This window comes from Aquila chrysaetos, chromosome Z (assembly GCF_900496995.4).
Source record: "Aquila chrysaetos chrysaetos chromosome Z, bAquChr1.4, whole genome shotgun sequence".
Lineage (NCBI taxonomy): Eukaryota > Metazoa > Chordata > Aves > Accipitriformes > Accipitridae > Aquila > Aquila chrysaetos.
Genome location: NC_044030.1, coordinates 77,675,654 through 77,694,659, shown reverse-complemented (window position 1 = coordinate 77,694,659; position 19,006 = coordinate 77,675,654). Strand labels below are relative to the sequence as shown.

The following is a 19,006-nucleotide window of genomic DNA, read 5'->3' as shown; positions in this document are numbered from 1 at the left end:
TAGAGGATGCTGTAAGCTTCTTCCCCACGTCCTGCCTGCAAAATGGAAACAAAACAGAGAAGAAGATCCCAAAGTAAATCATATTCTGAAATCAGTATCAATCATTTAGGCAAGACAGACTTAACAAATATGTATCCCTTCCAGAGGGATGATGCCAATTGAAATCTCTCCCTCTGCCAGGCAGTATCTAGGGAGGATTTCTAAGTAGTGCTCACTTGCATTGGACAAGACAGGTGTAGAAGGAAAATGGAAAAAGTGGGGGGGCTGGGCTGATGGACGATGTGATGTCTGTGCAATGGCTTTTTGTTGATGCTTTCATGATACAAAGCATCTGTTCAGTCATGGGCAGATGTTCTGAGCTGGCTGGTTGCCCATGGGAGTTAGTACCCTGGGTATTGTACTCCAAATTGTTTGGGTACTGTTGTGTCTAGTCCTGATCAAAAGGCAGTAAGGAACCATGTTTTAACTTCCTCTATGCTCAGGTGAGTGACAGGTGTCAGTGTTAGGTGGGGGCCACCAGTTACTGTTCTGGAGAAATGTTCAGACTGGTGTCCTGGCTGATTTACATAGCAAAGGAAATCCTTTGTGGAGGAGGACTGAATAGGAACGGAATTTGGCAGCATTTGCATTAACAAAGCTGTAGGTGTTCCTGCCTTGGATGATCTTCAGTGAAACTAGAACTAGATGGGGTTTTAACATTAGGAGTGATCCCAGCCACGAAGCCACACAGATGTTTTAACCACTTCTTGGGTGGACAAATGCAAAGAGATACTGTTATAGAGGATTTTCTCTTTTATTGGTGCTAAGGCTGATTTCAGGGTTACTGGTAAGCAACAAAACATTCCTGCATTGGTGAGCCTTAGCGAAAAGTGAGACCACTCTCACATTGTGCAACACTGCCCTATAAAACTCAGGTGTTCCAATGGGCAGGAAGACGCAATCTTCCATCAGATTGTATGGGCTGACAAAGGGAAGAGAAATCTTGTGTCTAGCACAAGCAGGCCTCCATAGCGTCCACAAAACCAGAGGGAAGAGTGCTTGCACCCTTAGCGTCCCCCAAGAGTTTGCTACAAGCAGTTTCAAAAGTTTTGAGATCAGCTGCTGCTCCAGACATTTCTCAAGGACTACCATGCACCTTTGTCACACCCTTTATTGAAACATTGCACGTCTGGACCCATTACTGGAACTACCAGTGGACTGCCTTCCAGAGCCTTGCTCCGCTCAGATGCGGAGGACAGTGACAGTCCAGCAGCCATTTGAGCAGCTCTTGGGTCCTGTGGCTGCACTGAGCAGGAGTGAGCTGCTGGAGTCTCTGCTGCACTTGCCCTTCCCACTGTACGTTGAGAGGGACAAGCTCTTTATATGCTGTATGGGTCAGGGATCAAACATGAGCTGCTCTCCACATGGGCCGAATTTTAGATTATTTATTAAATAAATTGAAAAGTTAATTTCAGGGAGGCATTTTTTCAGAGAACAAGCATGCTCACAAATAGCATGATAATATGTTAATTCTTTAGCTGCAGAACGATTAAGAATTTTTAAAAATGGCTTAGTTAATAGTGTTTTTGAAGCCAAGAAATCATTATCTTAATTACACAAAGACCTATCTATTGCCCTTTTACGTAGAGGACAAACTGTTTCTGCACTAATATGATTCTGTAATGCAAAACTGCCTCTTTGCATATCTTAATTGCTGTTTAGGAATTGTTCAGCTTTGGTATCAAAAAGTATGGTCTCTGAGATCATATTGAAACATTATAGTGGCTTCAACTCTTTGGTCAGAATTACTTCTTAATAAACAGGGCTTCAACAGAAAAAATTGTGATGATATTTGAACATATTCATATAAGAGAAGGGTTTTTTTCAGTCTTATGCAGTTTGCTTGACAGTGTAACAAATGAATATAATAAAACTCAATGCAAGACTTTTAGAAGGAAAAGGTGATTCTAATTTTAAACAAAACTCATACTCACACTAAGCACCAGGACATTTGTATCTGTGTGGTCAGGACAGGATTTCTTGTGGTTATACAGATGACAAAGGATGCTGGCTGTTGAGACCTTATCACATCTCTTGGATTTTCCTTAAATGATGATGACAAACTGGTTTCTGGACAAGCTCTGACTTCCAGTGACCCTTTAGTAATGGAGAGATTGTTTGCCTCAGTGTCTAGTCTTGCTTTGTCTAAGGCAATGTTGTTTTCCTTGGATATTTTATGACTTGAGTTCTGTTCCTCATCTTCTCGCCACCTTATCTTTGGGGCTTCTATTTGTTCTGTCCGGTTATCTTGTCACTTGACTGACTGCATTCATCAATTAACACAGATTCTTTCTTTTACCATTTCCTGTTGTTTCTTCCAATGCATTCACATGCCTCTGTTTCCATTTGTAAGCCTTTCTACAAATCTTAGCATTTCTGTTACAGGTCTCAAAAAGAAGGCATTGAGCAAAAACTAAGGAGACCCTCTGGTGTTGCTGGTAACAGCTGTCCACAAGAACACGGGACATATTTGTGTCAGTGGTTTCTGAAGAACAGTGGGTGTCCTGATCTGCCTAGGAGTTCCAGTGTTGGGCAGTACTCCTTCTGTTGCCAGATACAAACATCCTTTGAAAAATATTTTTTTTTTATTTCTATATTGCTTAGAGTCTCAATGTTTCTGTTAGTGACTAAAGAAACTCTCTACATTATAAGGACACTGATAACCATCCATTCACCATGGATGCGGAGGAGTTTTGTGTCAGGCTAACATCTAGCATAAACTGAAGTGCTGTTAATTAAGATTATTCATAAGGTTTGTGTCCTTGGAGTTCTCCCTTCCTCCCAGTATTCCTCCCCTATTTTGTAGCCCTGTCACCAGTCATCTTCATACTGATTTCCTGTATTGCCATAGACACATTCTTGCTTTCCTGTCTCATCATAAAAATACTATTTACTATTCACACAGATCTACCACCATTTAAATTAGAGAACACTCTCAGCAAATTGGGGCAGTGCTCTAGAAGATCAGACAGGCTGCACAAATACCTGCTCCCTGAACCTACTCATCCTCTTCAAAGCTGTCTTGTCAGGAGTTAGGCATCACATTTCCCAGTGGTTTTGTTTTCATCCTGACATGTGTCTAATAACTGTAGGGTTTTTAAAGTGAATAGTAGGGGAACACTTTGCTAGGAGTTCTAGTTAGGTCAAAAACTCTTTTGTTCATTAAAGTCATACTTCTTTCTGAGCTTTTTGTCAAGTTTGTGGTGTTTCTTCAAAATGCGTCTTGGTAAGAACATGGCCCTGTCTCACACATCAGAGGCAATACCAAAGGTTGGGGTGAACATGGTGTGGGGCTGGCAGGCACTGCCAGAGCACGGTGTATGGCTTAAGGCTAAAGCAGGCATGCAGGGTTTGTTTCTCACAAGGGACACAGCTGGGCATCTGCCCTACAGAATACTTTTTGCTGATGATTTCATAGGAAAACTGCAGATCCCTTTCCTGTCAGGGCCTGGGCCTCAGCTCTGGGTCAGATTTGCAGACTGCAAAGCCAGTACTGGAGATCAGCACATCCCAGAGCATGACGAGCCTCCTGTACCAGTGCCCAGAGAGCTGCACTGATCAAGGGCTCAGACCCAACAAGGCTTTAAAAACAGAGCACTGAGCATTACAGTTCTGTTGGATGCAGACAAATCTGGTTAGGATCTCACTCTTCAAAGTCCTCAGGTATTAGGGACCTTCAATCCACATACTTGGAAGGACAGATGGATAAAGCAGCTTCTGTGTTGTGTTAATTACTCATGACCCATTCTGTCTGTTCCCAGCAAAGTGACTTTCAAAACAAACCAAGTACCAATTTTCCTGGTGGCTGAACGTTAAGAATTATGGAGTAAGGTTATGAAACATGCCATTAAAGGAGATTTCAGTCCCATAATTACACACAGGGACAATAACTCAGAGACAGAGTATGCACCTAACTAACAAACTATTAGCAAACTATAGACACTGTCAGTAAATCTCGGTGGGACATAAGCCACTTTCTTGTTTCCATTTCCTACCACAGCAAGCCTCCCAGGGATGCAGGAGCTGCTGCTGTGTGAATAGTTTAGCACCTTCAATCCAGTATCTGTGCCACTGTACAAGGGCATCAGAAGAAAACAGGTCTGAGTACCTAGACAGTGAGTGTCATGTGTAACAAACAGTTAAGCATTGTGATTAGTTAGAGCTTTGGTTTGCAAGAATTAAAGTCATGTAACACTTCAGCAATTCTGCTCCTTGGGCAGATGATGTGTTGCTGCATTCATTAGGGAGTAATGAAAGGTGCTGAAAAGTCCTTGTAGTGACAGTACCAAGGTAGACCAACAGAAAATCCTGAAACCAATCCCAATCTGCTATGTAGATACAGCTGGTGTGTTGAGAACACAACCAAGATGAGGTCCTTGCTGCTAACGAAGGAAGCCTCCAGTCCTCTCAGAGGGTAAGAGGTTTGAGGAGGATAACCTCATTTTTCTGTGTACACAGAACTGACAGGATCTGGATCGAGTCCTGTATTCTACTCATGCAGACAAGCAGATTGTAATTTGTCCCCCCTTTCATGAGCTTACACACAAGTGACTTTTCCAAGGCTCCCAAATATTTTCCAGCTCTTGCACACATCGTACATTTTGCCATTCAGTAGCACCCGTGGCTGTGATGCTGCTGGCCTGACCCTCGTGTGCATGTGCAGGGTTTGCCCAGTTTACAGGCTGGTGTTGGCTGGGGTACAGGGTGGCCCGCCTGCCCGTTGGGGACATGCCTGAGTGCTGGCCAACCTCTTCTGGTTCTCACACCCCTCTGGGATGTCACGAGTAGCACAAAAGAAAGAGCTGCAGAGCCGTGTGATGGGGAAGGCTCTCAGAGCAGGCTGTCACAGGGTGATGGCAGGGAAGGGACTTTTGTCATGTTCCCAAAATCCTTAGAGCCAAAGGCTCTGATAGGTCATTCTAGTGCTGAGAGCACCATGACTGAAGGTTTTAATTGCGATACTTCAAATGCAAAAGTTGCTGTGTACTCCTGAGCAGCACAAGAACCATTTTCCCCTGCCTTTCCCGAGAGCCTTTTACAGGGGCACAGCAGGAGCCTGGGCTGGCAGGAAGGTGATGGAACTCCTGCAGTGGAGAATGGGCTCTGGGGCCTGGCTCTGGCTGTAAATTCAACCAGACAACTTCAATTCCTACCTCTGTGTTGCCTGCAGGTGGGGTGAAACAGCATGCACTAAATTACTTTGGTTCTGTAGCACCTCTGGGTACCAGCCACCTCTTCCCAGCAAGCCCAGAAGAGCCTGGGAGGCCATACAAGTATTCAGAGGCATCTTTCTGCAGGAATGTGAGCTCCAGAAGAAGGTCTAGCTCTGATTACTGACTAGTTCTTTCCATTGCAGTGTTCAAAATGCTATTCAAGCCAATTTCTGGATGTGTTTGAAGCCCATCACATGGCTGTGGACTCAGTCAGCTGGAATCCCTACCACTTGAAAGTCTTCATTTCCTGCAGCTCTGACTGGACAGTCAAGATCTGGGATCACACCATCAAGTAGGTCCTGCTGGGTCCTGGCATGGGTGGGGAGGTCCAGCCTGACATGCCAGCTGCATATCTCGACACTGCTCATAGCTCAGTCTCAGTTTCCCTCTTAGGTGTTGCTATTGCTAATTCCTCTTATTTCTGTTTTGGGGGCTGATGACTCAGATTTGTACTCACCAGGTATGAGGTACAAGATTTAGCCAGCATTGGCTGCCCCAGGAACTTGCCAAGCAGTGCAGCTCAGCACAGAGCCTGACTGCTTCTCTTCGGACCTGGCTTTCTTCAGGCAGGAACTACTATGTCAGAGTTATTCTTCTGGAGCAACGCGATAGAGAAATGTCAGGGGCTGGCTGATGGCCTCGGGGGCCAGACACCCCCTAAGAACCAGGGAGACAAAAAAAAAATTGGAACATTTAAAAATACATAATGAAGTTCAGGGTTAGTGGTTGAGGAATGTCTGGTTTCAATCAGGAAATTGATTTTGTTGTAAATCAGTCAGAGTCAAATATTTCCTGTTGCCAATACTGCTCTAATATTCAATGTTGTTGTCAGAAGTCCAGAGAGGGAAAATCACTTTTTCCCGTATGATTGTTACCCAGAGAGAGTCCATCTTGCTGTGTGTGTTGGAGGGAAGCTTTCAAAATGCTTTCAGAAAGAAAGAAACTTTATACCTTTCTTCTCATTGCAGCAGGACCAATCCTGACCCATTTGGGTTGATGCTCAGCTTTGCTTTGCCTTTGGCTCAGACCCTGGCTGGTATCTGACAAAGAGAATACCCCATCTCCCACTTCTGCAGCTGGCCTTGAACAACATATGCTGCAGCATCAAAGTGTTTATAGCTCAGTGATTCACTTCCAGAGCGGCATGTGTTTAAATAAGTTCTTCTCCCCCCTCCCCCTTTTTTTTTTACAGGACTCCGATGTTTATTTATGATCTGAATTCTGCTGTAGGGGATGTTGCATGGGCCCCTTACTCCTCCACAGTCTTTGCTGCAGTCACCACTGATGGCAAGGTAAGAGGCTGGGAGCAACACTGCTCTGATTTGAGCTGAGAGAAAGTCAAGGGAGATTAGGGTTGAGCATGGGGACGTGTCAGCCCAGTCCTGGCCAAGCATGTCAGGGAGCTGCAGATCCCCAACCAGCAGGAATCCACCACAGGTATGGGCTGACTTGGCTGCAGCTTGCCCGAGCTTCTTGCCTTAGGACGACAGGTTCATTTTTGTAGCTCAAGGCCCTAAAACTATTAATTCCTTTTTGCTCAGTCTGATTACAGAGGACACAGAAGTCATAAAGCAACAGAGATAAGGAAACCTGGACAGCAGCATTTCTTACTCCTTCTCCCCCTAAGGTCTACCACACCTCTACAAGCAACAAGGCTCGTAATCTCTCAGCTGCAGCCCAATCATGCAAACAGCTGATGTTAAATCACAAATCAGAGGGCCTTTATCACATGCTGAGGACCAGCTGCACATCTCACTGCAGCCTTGACAAACCCATCAGAAATGCATGTGGGCCCTCTCCTCTAAGCACAGGTGCTTCTTGGGGCCAAGCCCCCACAACCTCTAGCATAAGCAAGCCAAACCTTGCTGCAGTCCTGTTCAGGGACACACTACTTTTCCTATGCTTTCCTGCCCTTGGCATGCACATCCCTGGGTATGAATTGCTCACTCCTTCTCACTGCCACTCCTGCTGCATTAAGGTAGATGTTGCAAATGCATGCAAGTCCCTGCTTGCTCTTGTGTTGGCCACAACAGTACAGGTGTGCAGCTTGCACATGCCAGGAGAAAAAACACTTAACTCCCTCTGTGTTAAATCAACTTATTGACCAGTGCATCCCTGGGGATGGAGAGATGATGCTACAGATCACAGCACCCCTAGTACGAGCTGACATCAGGTCATTGGTCTGAACTTCCAAGGTATAGAGAAGCAATAGAATAAAGTGGTTATATACTTATATAGATATTAAAAAATCAATTATAGTAATATGCCCAGGGTCAGCCAATAGAACTTTGTTCCAATTAAATAAAATCAACATTTTCCTACTGTGTGAGGCTGTCTCCAAGACTAATGATTTGGTAATGAAGTACTTAGACCAGTCCTAATATTGAAATCATGGCAGTTATATTTTTGCCCCTACTAGTAGCTCAGATGGTTAATTTGGGCCTGGCAAGTAGCCAGGGCACATAGCTATCCATCAACACTGGTTTTGTACTGTGAGACCACATTGCTCTGTCACCATGGGCTGTATGTTTTGCTGGTAAAAATTGGAAAGTCTGTGCAGTTTGGCCAAATTACTCTAGCAAAAAGATGGCCTTTATATATCTCTATCATTGAATTGATGCCTTGGCAACTTTATTGCAGTTTAACCTTTATGTTATAGCAAAAAATTCATTTCACTGATACACTGTCTCAGGCTGTGCATTTGTCACTCCCAAGCTAAGCAATAGAAATCTCTTCACTGGGGCACCTGGTCTCCCTGGGAAGTTTAAGATGCCACAACCTACTGAAAGCAGTGTTGAAGCTTTTCCCTGACAGGCAGGGTCAGGATTAGGCCATTTGTTCATGGATCTGTCTGTCTCCATTCTCCCATATACCAAATGAAGGGCCTGCATGAATGAAATGAATGCATTCAGTGTTACACATCCTCTGACTTGTTTTCCACAAGTGAACTTGTGTGTGCCCTCAAACCTGGCAAGGGTCCTGCTGACATTCACAGCTTTGATTGAGTGCTGGGGTGAGCAGTGCAGAGAACTGTGGGTACCCCAGCTGTGCTTGGCGCCTGACTGTGGGGAAGAGGATGGAGATGTCTGCAGGCAGTGATACATCCTGGGCAGCATGAGCAGATGGAGGGTAAACACTGGGCATACTTGGATTTCTTACTCATGCGGTCAAGTTTCTGCAGTGATGGCTCATCTCTAGGGAGGCTTCGTGCTACTTGCTTGGGCCAGGTTCTTTGTCAGAGCTTTACCTACTGCAGAGAAGCTTCTATGGACTTGGCAAGAGTTTGTGCAATGAGGTTTTTCCACCCACTCCTAGCTTGTCCTAGCCACTGCTGCTGTGACTCTAGCTGTGTTGTTGCAGCGTCACATTAGCTGCAGTATCCATGGGCCTGGAGTTTGTCTGAGACAGAAGACTGTCTGACTTGGCAGCACAGCACGCAGGGTATCTCACCTTGGCTATCCTACCTTTGATCTAATTCAGTAATCCTAATTAGTTCCTAATCTAGTAGGATCTAATTCTGCTTTATGCTTTTAATCCCAAACTCTGAGAAGATTGGCTGCCAGGAAATCTTCCAGGCAAGACCTGCCTTCTCATTGCAGTAGGCTGGCCAGGACTGATGCTGATTGATAGAAATTCTGGGCCTCTGTGTTAGCCACCAACCACAGTGGTTTGCAGCAGGGTGTGTCTGAGACATGGTTTAGTTTCTGTTTTGAACAGAACCCTCTAGATCTGCGGTGGAAGTGGAATAAATAGTTGTTTACAGCCTTTTCATTCCGGGACATATTCCACTTTGTAGCAGAGTGCACTTCTTGGGAATAACTCAGCGCCTCGCAAAAGGCAGTCTCCATTAATGCTGGGAAAAAATCTACATTAACAGGATATTAACAGGATATTCTATGATTCTATGATACAGAAAACTACAGGACGTGCAGCCAGAAAATAAAACATTAAAGGCCTCCTGTTCATAAACAGTCTCTAGCTTTGCATCCTCACATAATTATGGCTGCAAAACTTGAAGGTTGCCTGGAGGTCATTTTAAAAACGAGCCCTAATTGCAGTCTTAAAGGCATACCTGGCATATTTTGAAAAACACATTTCCTCATTCAAGCTGATGCTGTGTGTCCAAAATGTGTGTATCACCCCCCTAACTCCTAAGACTGACTTGGAAATTGGGGCATTTTAGAATCTAAAAATCTCTCAATCCCCATGAATCCAAGAGGTGGAGATTTAAGGAAAACTGTAAATATCAAGGGCATGATAATAAAATGTTTGTGTTGGCAGCTGGGCATCTTCTTCGGACAGCACCACCTCTTCATAAATAACCTGAATGTGCGTGTTCTGCTGCTGGTACAGTGGATGCTGACTGCTACTATTGCTCTTTATCATGTTCTGGGTAATTTCCTTAGTCTCTTGCTCTGCCTGATGGCGATTTTATTTCAGAATGAGCATAAACGATTTGCAATGAAAATTGAAATAAAATAAAATGATCACTGAGACGTGCACATCCATGCCAACACTGCCTGGAAAAAAAAAAATCCCAATTCTATAACTAGGTGCCTAAATAAGTGGCCTGATTTTAAAAGGACTGGACAGCCAGCTGTTTTTATGGAAGCTAGTCTCTGCTGGATGCACTCAGAGTGGTTGCTATAGAGCATTCAGCTTTGGTTTCAATCAGTGTGCTAAGTCCACTGCACTTTTCCTCTGTGATTGCATTTCAGATGACACTTGCATTCCTTGAAGACTCCACAGTGGTTCCTAAAGCAGACAGGTGGGGAGATCTGTTATTTCTAAACATGAGTCCTGCAGCTCAGTTGGCTGGCAGCAGCTCTGTGGTCCCTCCAGGCCACCTCCGACAGGGACCTGGATGCAGATACTGATGTGATTAGCACTGAAGTAAAATGAGGTTAGAGAACACCTAGTTTAGTTTAGGTTGTAAATGATAAAAGCCTGACATGAAGAAAAAGGCTAGCTGGGATGAGACACCTGCTTTGGAAATAAAAAAAAATGTGGAGGTAGATTTGGATACCTGGACGCTTACACTTAGGGTGCAGGAAATCTGGGGGTGTTGGTCAGCTCATTGTAAGGACAGAAGGCAGAGAAGTGGGGAAGGGTGGAATTCAATCCCTGCAACATTCAGCAGGATTTGCCTTTGGGAGTTTGCTTTAAGCCCAACTCAAACTTAAGCTTGAAGCAGAAAAAAAAAAAAGAAACGTGTAAAAAGGGGAATCATCTCTGAAATTCCGTTCCTGGGCTTCTTTCACTTACTTTCCTTAAATAAGGAAATGGTGTTGGCAGGTTGTGCTGTACAGGGGCAATGCCACAGACCTCTGCTTCTGGCTCACTCCAGGCATGCAGATGCTTGTGCTGAATTCATGCATGAATTGTTACCCCCGTTAAAAAAGCCAAAGACACCCATGTCACAAATGTCCCCAGATGGCTGGATCTCAGGCTGTGGGCCACAGCTGCCCCATGCAATGGCTGTAATGGTGTGGTCAAGCTGGACTTGTTCAGCCTGGAGAAGGAACCCAGCAACAGCCTGCTGGTACCTACAAGGAAGTCATCAAGAAGTTAGAGCCAAGCTCTTCACAGCAGTGCATGAAGGGATGATGAGACACAACAGCTGAAATGAGTTGAAAAAAGAGGTTTGGACTGGATGTAAGAAAAAACTTTCACTGTGAAGGCAGTCAGGTAATGGAAGGGCTTGCCCAGAGAGGTTGTGCCATCTCTGTCCATGGAGATTTTCAAGACCAGATTGGGTAGAGACCTGAGCAACCATATCTGATCTCAGAGCTGACCCTGCATTGGGCAGGAGGTTGGAGTAGAGTCTGCTGGGGGTCTCTTCCAACCTGAATTACCTTCTAACCCTGTGGCGCTATGAAATGTCCTTGTGTGAGAAGGAGAATCCCACAGGTTTTACAACAGGCTTGGGAGCATGCACTAAGTACAAGTCCATTTGCTGTCATGTTTTTATGGTCTGTGTCCTTCATGACTAATGCAGCAAGAGCAAGGTGGTGTTATAGCCTTCTTTAGTAAATATTGATAGCCTCAAGATAAATGCCATCCAAGTGTGCACTGTGCAGAGAGAGCTGTTCAGACATATGCTCCAGGGCTTTTCCCCATTACTGAAGCTGTTGACCTTTCAAGATGTGAAATACTTGAAATGACCCAAACCTTCAGGAAATTAGCTAATGATTTCTGCTGCTCAGGAAGTGAGTGTGCCCTTTCCTGCTTACATAAACATATTTTACTGAACAACTCTTTTGTATGTGAAGTCTTGAAGACCAGGTTCCTGTTGTATCTCACTTACAGGATAAGATGCCGAAGAAATGCCTGTTGTCTTGATGATACTCATCCTTTCCCAGCTAGGAGAGAAACACTTGTTTAGTGCTGGCATGTGTGTGTGTTCATACAGCAATTTGCAGAGACTTACTGCCCATTTAGCATTGACTGGCAGCAAAAGCCAATCTCTGTCTTTAAAACCATGAATGATTTTGCAGATAAGAGGCTTGCTAAACCTTTCAGGTTTGCAAATATTTCACTGGGTATTTTGGACCTAATCCTGCCTCTCCTTGTAGGGCATGAATCAGGGGTGCCAGCAGACCTCTCAGCATCAGTTGATGCTTTTGCCCAGGGGAGTCAGGACTGTGAACCCCTCATGGCTACAGATGTCCCTGACGTATCTGAGTCTTTCCTCCTACCCTTCTGCAGTAGCCCGTGGAGTTTGTCCATGCCTTATGGGGCTACTGCTACCTCTGCAGGGCTGGGATGAGCCATCTCCGGGCTCTCTGCACCATGGCTGGGGCAATTGCTGGGGTGTGAAAACACTAAATGAATGCAGGTCCCTTTGCCATCACCCAGAAGGACCTTTGAGTAGGCTGAAGTGGGCAAGGGCTTTCTTAAAATGGCTTTGAAATTGCATTCACAGCATAAGTGGTTGTTTTCCGGTAAAACTGTTCATTTTCTTCTGCCACAAAACCTAAAAGGCTCTTTCTTATTCCCTGCTGAATCGTTGAGATTGATGTGGACTGCTGGGCAGACTTACGTCTGCTTTAAAACAAGGGCTGGTGGCATGTAAAAGATCAATGAGGTAGATGGGCAGAGTCTCTGGAATAAATGCTGCCTCTACTTTGTGCCAGTTGGTGTGTCCTCCCTTCTCCTACCCCAGCCACGAGGCTCTCTGTGCACTTGCATTTCTTCTCCCCCTACAGATGCTTTTAGGGAATAAAGCTGGCCTGGAAAACTGGTTTGCTCTGCAGGGTCTGAGCCCTCACCTCTATCCTGCTGCAGCTCCCATCCCATCATAGGATGCTCTGGTGGGCCCCAAGCCTCAAGATGTGCATCAGGCACCTCAGGACACTACTGCTCACTCACATCCCTTAGATACTGAGTTGCAGGTGAGGTGACTTTGTCAGCACAGTAGTCAGTTTCAGTGCAAAGTCAAACTGATAAATTTAAACCCCTTTTGTCAGTGGCTTTGCAGGAATTGTTTCTTACTCAGAAGCTCGCAAGCCAGTTTTTCATTACTAGAGCTATTGCTCTTTCAGGTTATGAAATACAGCATTTTGATGAAACCCACCTGCTGAGATTAACTAGTTCATTCAGCCACACAGGAACCAAGTCTGCCTTTTTCTGCTTGCATGGACATATGTGAATGAAAAAATTACTTGGGCAGCATCTCCAAAGATTTCATTGATTTACCTGTTAGACCTTGCATAAAAGCCTACTGGGGGCACAGAGCCCATCAGGAGTATCTGTGAGAGTTTAGAAAGCTGCTCCTAGGTGCCTCTCTGCTCTTCATTATCGGCCACTGCTAAGAATGGCCCTTCACTTAGGTTTCAATTTGCAAGTGGGGACAATTGGCATTAGGGCCACTGAGAGCCTCCAGCTGTCTGCCCCATCCTGCTATACAGAGACAGCAGCTCCTGAACCTTGATGTTTATTGCTTGGCATTTTATAATGACGTGAAATCTGTGCTGGTTCATTTTAAATGCCAGTCTCCAAACCGTGACAGTTCGATATCTGCCTTATGAACAGCTTTGCTGGCCTGCCACAGGGCTGCAGGTGGTAGAGAGCAGTGACTGCTTCTCCCATCAGACTTGATGCTGCCCTTGCTTGTGCAACTGCCTGCCTTTGCCCATGCCCCAGCCTCCAGTGCTGACTCTCTGTGGTGGGGCATTGCCAGGACCCTGCCAACACATGAAGAGACAGAGCTTGGTCCTAGTCTATGAGGACATAGTTTCAGACTGACATCAGGAGCTGGGCTGTGGGTCACAGTAGAGAGAGCACAGGGGGCTCACACGGCTGAGATGTATTCACGTAGCACAGCCTTGGGAGATTTGCCCCAGGGCACATAAGAGACTGGTTGAAACAGTCTCCCTGTTTTTCATCAGGTATTTGAGATGGGATGGCAGAGTAGGGAAGTGTCAGAGGACTGGAGGAAAGACTCTTTGCCCAGGATTCAGGAGCATGACAGTGCAGGAGAGATTAGACAGCCTAAATATGCTATCCAGAAAGATCCTGGGTCTAATCATTAAATGGTCTATATGTAAGCACTGGTAGATCAAGGAACAGCCAGTCGAGTAAGGCTTTAGTAAGGCTGTACCACATAAAACTGCTATAATACTGTTCTTAAGAGTAACAGGCCTGGTAGATCAGAGGAAGGAGATGTAATACATGCTTACAGGTTGACTTTGGGAACACTGTTGACACAAGCCCATAAGCAACCTAGAAGGCAGGTGAGAAGGTGCATGTGGCATGATGGAAGCCATCCTCAGCAGAGTGTGCAGTGCAGCTAGGGATGCTTCAGGGACTGGGATTGGCACTGAAACCAAGCAGTAATTGTGGGGGGACTAAGCGGACAGGACTTACAAGTGCTTTGGTGCCAGAACTGAAACTGTAAACGAGCTCAAGAACCTCAGCAGCAATTTGCAATCAGTGAGATGAAATTCAACAAAGACACAAACCAAATGTGTAATATGAAATGAGCACTAATTTGGGAAGCAGCAGGACTGTAAGGGAGGCTGGGGCCAGGGACTGCCTGCACTGCTGCGCTCTTGCTAACACTGTGCTGCTGAGTCAAACCCTGGGAGATGCAGGGGAGAGTTACCCCATGAGCACAACCAGAGCTCAGGCTGGACTTCAGGTGCTGGTCTCTAAGGAAGGGTCAACTCTGCAGTTGCGGAAGGGATTGCAGCGTAGCACAGAGGTATGGGCTGCTATCATCAGCCTAGCTATTGCATGAGTTCAGCACAGATTAGTTTCTCTGTTTGACTTTCACCTTTCAGAAGTGATTTGGAAGGTAACATTAAATTTAGTACAAAAGTGAAGAGTAGAAGGAGGCTTCGTGATTCATTCCAAAGCATGCTATTAATGTTAAAGAGGAAAAAAAAAAGTCATGGACAAAGTAAGAGAATCATACTAGACCAGACTGAAGTGCAGCCAGCTCAGGGGTAGGATGTATCAGCTATTTAGTACCAGATAACAGCATTCAGAAGTGTGCAGGACCGAGAAATGAAGGAGATTATCCTAATCACTGGGATCCTCAGAGCAGAGCCAGGATGGCAGAAGTGGTGACTGCAGAGGAAGTTAGCTCAGATAAACAAGCACTTTCTTGTAAAACAGTGGAATAGGATTCTCAGAAGAGGTCAAAGAGTCCTCAGCCTGTCTGAATGAATAGCAGCTCTTCTACATGCTGAGGCTTTGATTTCTTACTGACTCATGGGAGTTGAGTCAAATCAGCTGAGGCTGTTTTCCTACCATGTCAAATTGGGAGCGACCCAGTTCTTAATGAATAAGGAAAAGCTGAGAGATGCAGCCCTACAGTGAAGCAGCTTCTACAATTAAGCCAGGTGACACAGACATTCTCTTCCCCACTGTCACGCACCCTGGTGCAGCAGGCTGGCATGCTGCAGGGCAGAGAGATGTGCTTAGCCCTCTCCCATACCCTGGGACATGCAGCCAGCTCCCTGCTGGCAAAGCTCAGCTGGCTCAGCCCAAAAAGCAACTTCCACAGATGCTGGCTCATCCTCCTGAGCTCAAAGCTACCTCTGAACACACCTGTAACAGAGCTGGGGTCTGTCCTTTTGCCAGTAGCATGAAAGTGCTGTGAAAGCCAGTGAATTCTTGGGTCTGTCTGGTGCTGGTATCGGGGCAGCTGAGGACCAGCATTCCTGTGTTGTCATTGCAGGAGCAAGGAGGCAATGAATGTTTTCTGAGTTGGATCTCCTTTCCTCCTGCCAAGCCCCTGACTGCCCTGGGTGTCAGAGGGAACAAGGACTGTCTTACAACCCTTATTTGTAACTCAAAAATGTCCTCCTAGGGAAAATTAACTGTATGGGAGGCTGTTCTATCTGCAGTGGGAGTATAGAAAACGGGCAAGTAAGGCCTCCACTGCATGGCAGCTTGGCTCTGATGCAAGCTGGGGCTGCCCTGCCTGCCCAGTGCCTTTAGGATGCTCCAGCAGCTGTCTTGGTGCTAGACAGGGGCTGGGGCTGGCCTGCTCAGTTGTTAAATGTATTACCTGAGAGTTTGAAACAAATCATCTGTGGAGTTTGCAGATGGATGGTATCATGATTCAGTCAAGGAAATGAGGTAAATCCATCACAAGGACAGTGAAAGCAAAGCAGTGAAAGAGATGTCAACTGGTAAAGGGCAGCATGATATTAAATTATCCCTCACCTTTTGCTCTTGCACTGATTTTATTCTTTGTTGCCAAGCTACCAGGTACATCTGCCTTGTTCTTACGTACATATATATTTCCCCCCAGCCTTGGTTCTTGTTGCCATCAAGTTGTTTTTGAACATGCTAGCATTGCCCAGACCACTGCTGCTGAATAGGACGAGAGGAAATGGCCTCAAGTTGCGCTGGGGAGGTTTAGATTGGATATTAGAAAAAATTTCTTTAGTGAAAGGGTTGTCAGGCATTGGTACAGGCTGCCCAGGGAAGTGGTGGTGTCACCATCCTTGGAGGTGTTCAAACAATGTGTAGACGAGGCACTTCAGGACGTGGTTTAGTGGGCATGGTGGTGTTGGGTTGACGGTCGGACTCGATGATCTTAAAGGTCTTTTGCAACTTAAATGATTCTATGATTCTATGTTCTATGTTTCTATGAAAAGGGCAGCAAAGGCTGCAGCCACTGCAGACACAACGTGTGTTTGAGGCATGCAGTAAAGGCAGGGTAGGTCAAAGTAGCTCTTCAGCTCCCTTTTTGATGGGGCACAAAAGTCAAGTAGTTTGTTCTGCTGGCAGAGAGGTTGGTTGCTTTTGGGTGGTGTGATTTGGAGGGTCCAGCTCTCCCCCAGATCCCCCAGCATTTCCCGCTCTGGGCTTGCCAGGCTGCTGTGCTGCAGGACAGGGGGTGACAGCAGAGTATAAGGACAGAGGGGTCCAAGTCACCTTGGAGCTGCTGACCAGATGAGAGCCTGGGCTGACTTTCAGGCTGTAAGTACAGTTTGCAGAGCGGATGGGGAGAAATGAGATGTTCAACACTCTGAACATGTTTTCATGCTGGAGCTACAATAATAGGCTTGGACGTGCACTGTGCCGTGCTTACAGAGCAGCCGTGTGGAGCCTCAGTGGGGAACCGCTGGGTTTTGGGAGGTGGAATACATTTGCGTGATTCATAGACAGAGGAGCTGTTGGTCTGGGTACCACTGGAGCTGGATTTCTTCTCTGGCTGTTTGAGAGTCAGGCATCAAAGCAGCTCATTTATGTCAAGTATTTTCTTCAACTGTAACACAGCAGAGTTAGACCCGTTATTGCCTGTACATCAAGCATGGAGGCTTTGTTGTTACCCTGATTGTAATTTAGGAATGTTCTTATTGAATAAAAAGCATCAGACAGAGACTGCAGGATTCACCTGATCCCATCTTAGAGATAACTGGGCATCTGCTTAAATTCAATGCTCCTTTTCAGGGGCTACTGACTTACCAGAGTTGCTATCCTTCCATCAAGGAGAAGTTTGCTTTGAGCATCTGCCTGGCATATCCACCATCAGACTGTCCAGCACTTTGGGATCATGAATCTAGGTTTCTTTTGATGGTTGTTGATGACAGCTCATAAATCCCCATGCTGCAAGGAACTGCTTAGCTCAACAGCTTGGGCTTCATTTGGAGGGTGGTACTTGTCCTCCCGCGCTTCCCTGGGATGGGCACACAGGTTTACAGGGACCATAAATAAAATAGCAGTTGGGGTCATTGGTTACTGCCCCATGCTTTATTCTCCCTGGGGATCTGCAGCTAAGCTGGAGGAAGCAGAGGAGAGTTCTTGCAATTTCCTGTTTCAGACATTTTCAGATTTCTTTTACATCTCTCCCTGTGCCTATCCCCAGATTTCTTGTTCTTGAAGTCTGATTTATATCCCTCTAAGGAAGTAGACATATATTGTTCTTAAGGACTCTGTAACAAAAGAACTGAAATGCCCTTTCCCATTTTCTGAATGCTTATTAGCAGAAAGAGTGAAGGTGTCTGCAGTGGTCTGCAAGCAGCAGGGCTGCAAACCCTGCAGGTCCCTGATTTGCTTCTACAGGGTCTGCAGAAGGTATCCGGTAAAAGTGAGTTAATTGTCAGGAGGCTCCAGCTCTCTCTCTGGGGACATGCACCACAGTGGAAACACTTTTTGAGGGCTGAAAATCAGAGGTTTGAAACCTCCCCTCTGTATTTTCTAAACTGCTCCTGGATGAGTGTGTGTGAGTGAGTGTGGTGGCCCCAGGTCTCAGCACCTGCAGGGAGGGAAGTGCTGAGACCAGCCTCAGCAGCCTGAGAAGAAGTGGCATGCAGAGCTGGCAGGAAAGAGGGGGCTTTTCACAGGGGGACCCTCATTGGTTTGTAAGCTCTGCCAAGGATACTGGTTTGACGTGCTTTTTGTTCCTACACAGTTCTCAATACCATTAAAACTCAAGCTGGTGTCCCAGCACAGGGCACGGCACTGCTGTGTTGCTATATGGTGTCTTCCCATCAAAGTTACACTTTCTGCGTTAGGGACCCTGAGCAAGTTACTGTGTTTCCCATGGATTTGATGAACTGTGAAGTGTCACGTTCTGACAAGCATCACTGCCTTGCTGTGCTGCTGGAGATAAAAGTCTGGGTGATGCTATGGTACTGAGTGAGGCATCGGGAGCCGGATGGGTGGAAGCAGGCCTGCCCTGTGAGCTGTAGGAGCCCAGGATGATGTAGCACATTGTATGTCAGTGAATATGTAAATATGCTCATCCGCCACATGTGGAAAGTTATACAATTATCAGCCCTCATCAAAAATGCCAATTTTCACCAGCTGCCTGACAGTGTCTGAGTGACAGTTCTTATCTGGGTGCTGCTGGATGACTGCCTGCCCTGAGAAGAAGGGTGTCCTATGGAGGTATCTGCTTTCCACAGGGAGGGTTTAAATGTGGCTCTAGTTCTGGTCATCCTGGCTCCCCAGGAGCCTGATACTTGAGTCACACATGTGGTTGGGTGGCACTTCTGTGGGTCATGGTTGCACTTCTCTGGGTCATATACTCATAGACAGCTCATCTTGCAAGACCTAGGAGGCTGTCTTTGCATGTAAGCAGTGATCTATGGTCTGGAGGTATAGGGGCCACTGGGGCAGTGGGATGGAGGGAAGCTGTTGATGAGTGTCTGGGGTGGGAGATCCAACTGGATCCTACTCCATAATCCTTAATCCTGGGACCTGATCCAGCAGAGCAGCTCATGGGAACCTCAAGGGAGAGCTGCAGGTTTTCAGTCTCCCATTCTCTGGGCAGAAAACCCTGCTCCAAG

At 46.1% G+C, this 19,006-nt stretch overlaps 1 protein-coding gene across 2 annotated transcripts in view; it reads left to right on the top strand.

Moving 5' to 3' along the window:
* Nucleotides 1-19,006, top strand: part of DNAI1 (dynein axonemal intermediate chain 1) — a 148,786-nt gene that overhangs the window by 97,224 nt on the left and 32,556 nt on the right. For both annotated transcript variants that reach the window (XM_030005694.2, XM_030005693.2), the window contains 2 exons: nt 5,396-5,544; nt 6,445-6,544. In XM_030005694.2, coding sequence (XP_029861554.1) covers nt 5,396-5,544; nt 6,445-6,544 — 249 coding nt within the window. The remainder of the gene's footprint in view (nt 1-5,395; nt 5,545-6,444; nt 6,545-19,006) is intronic.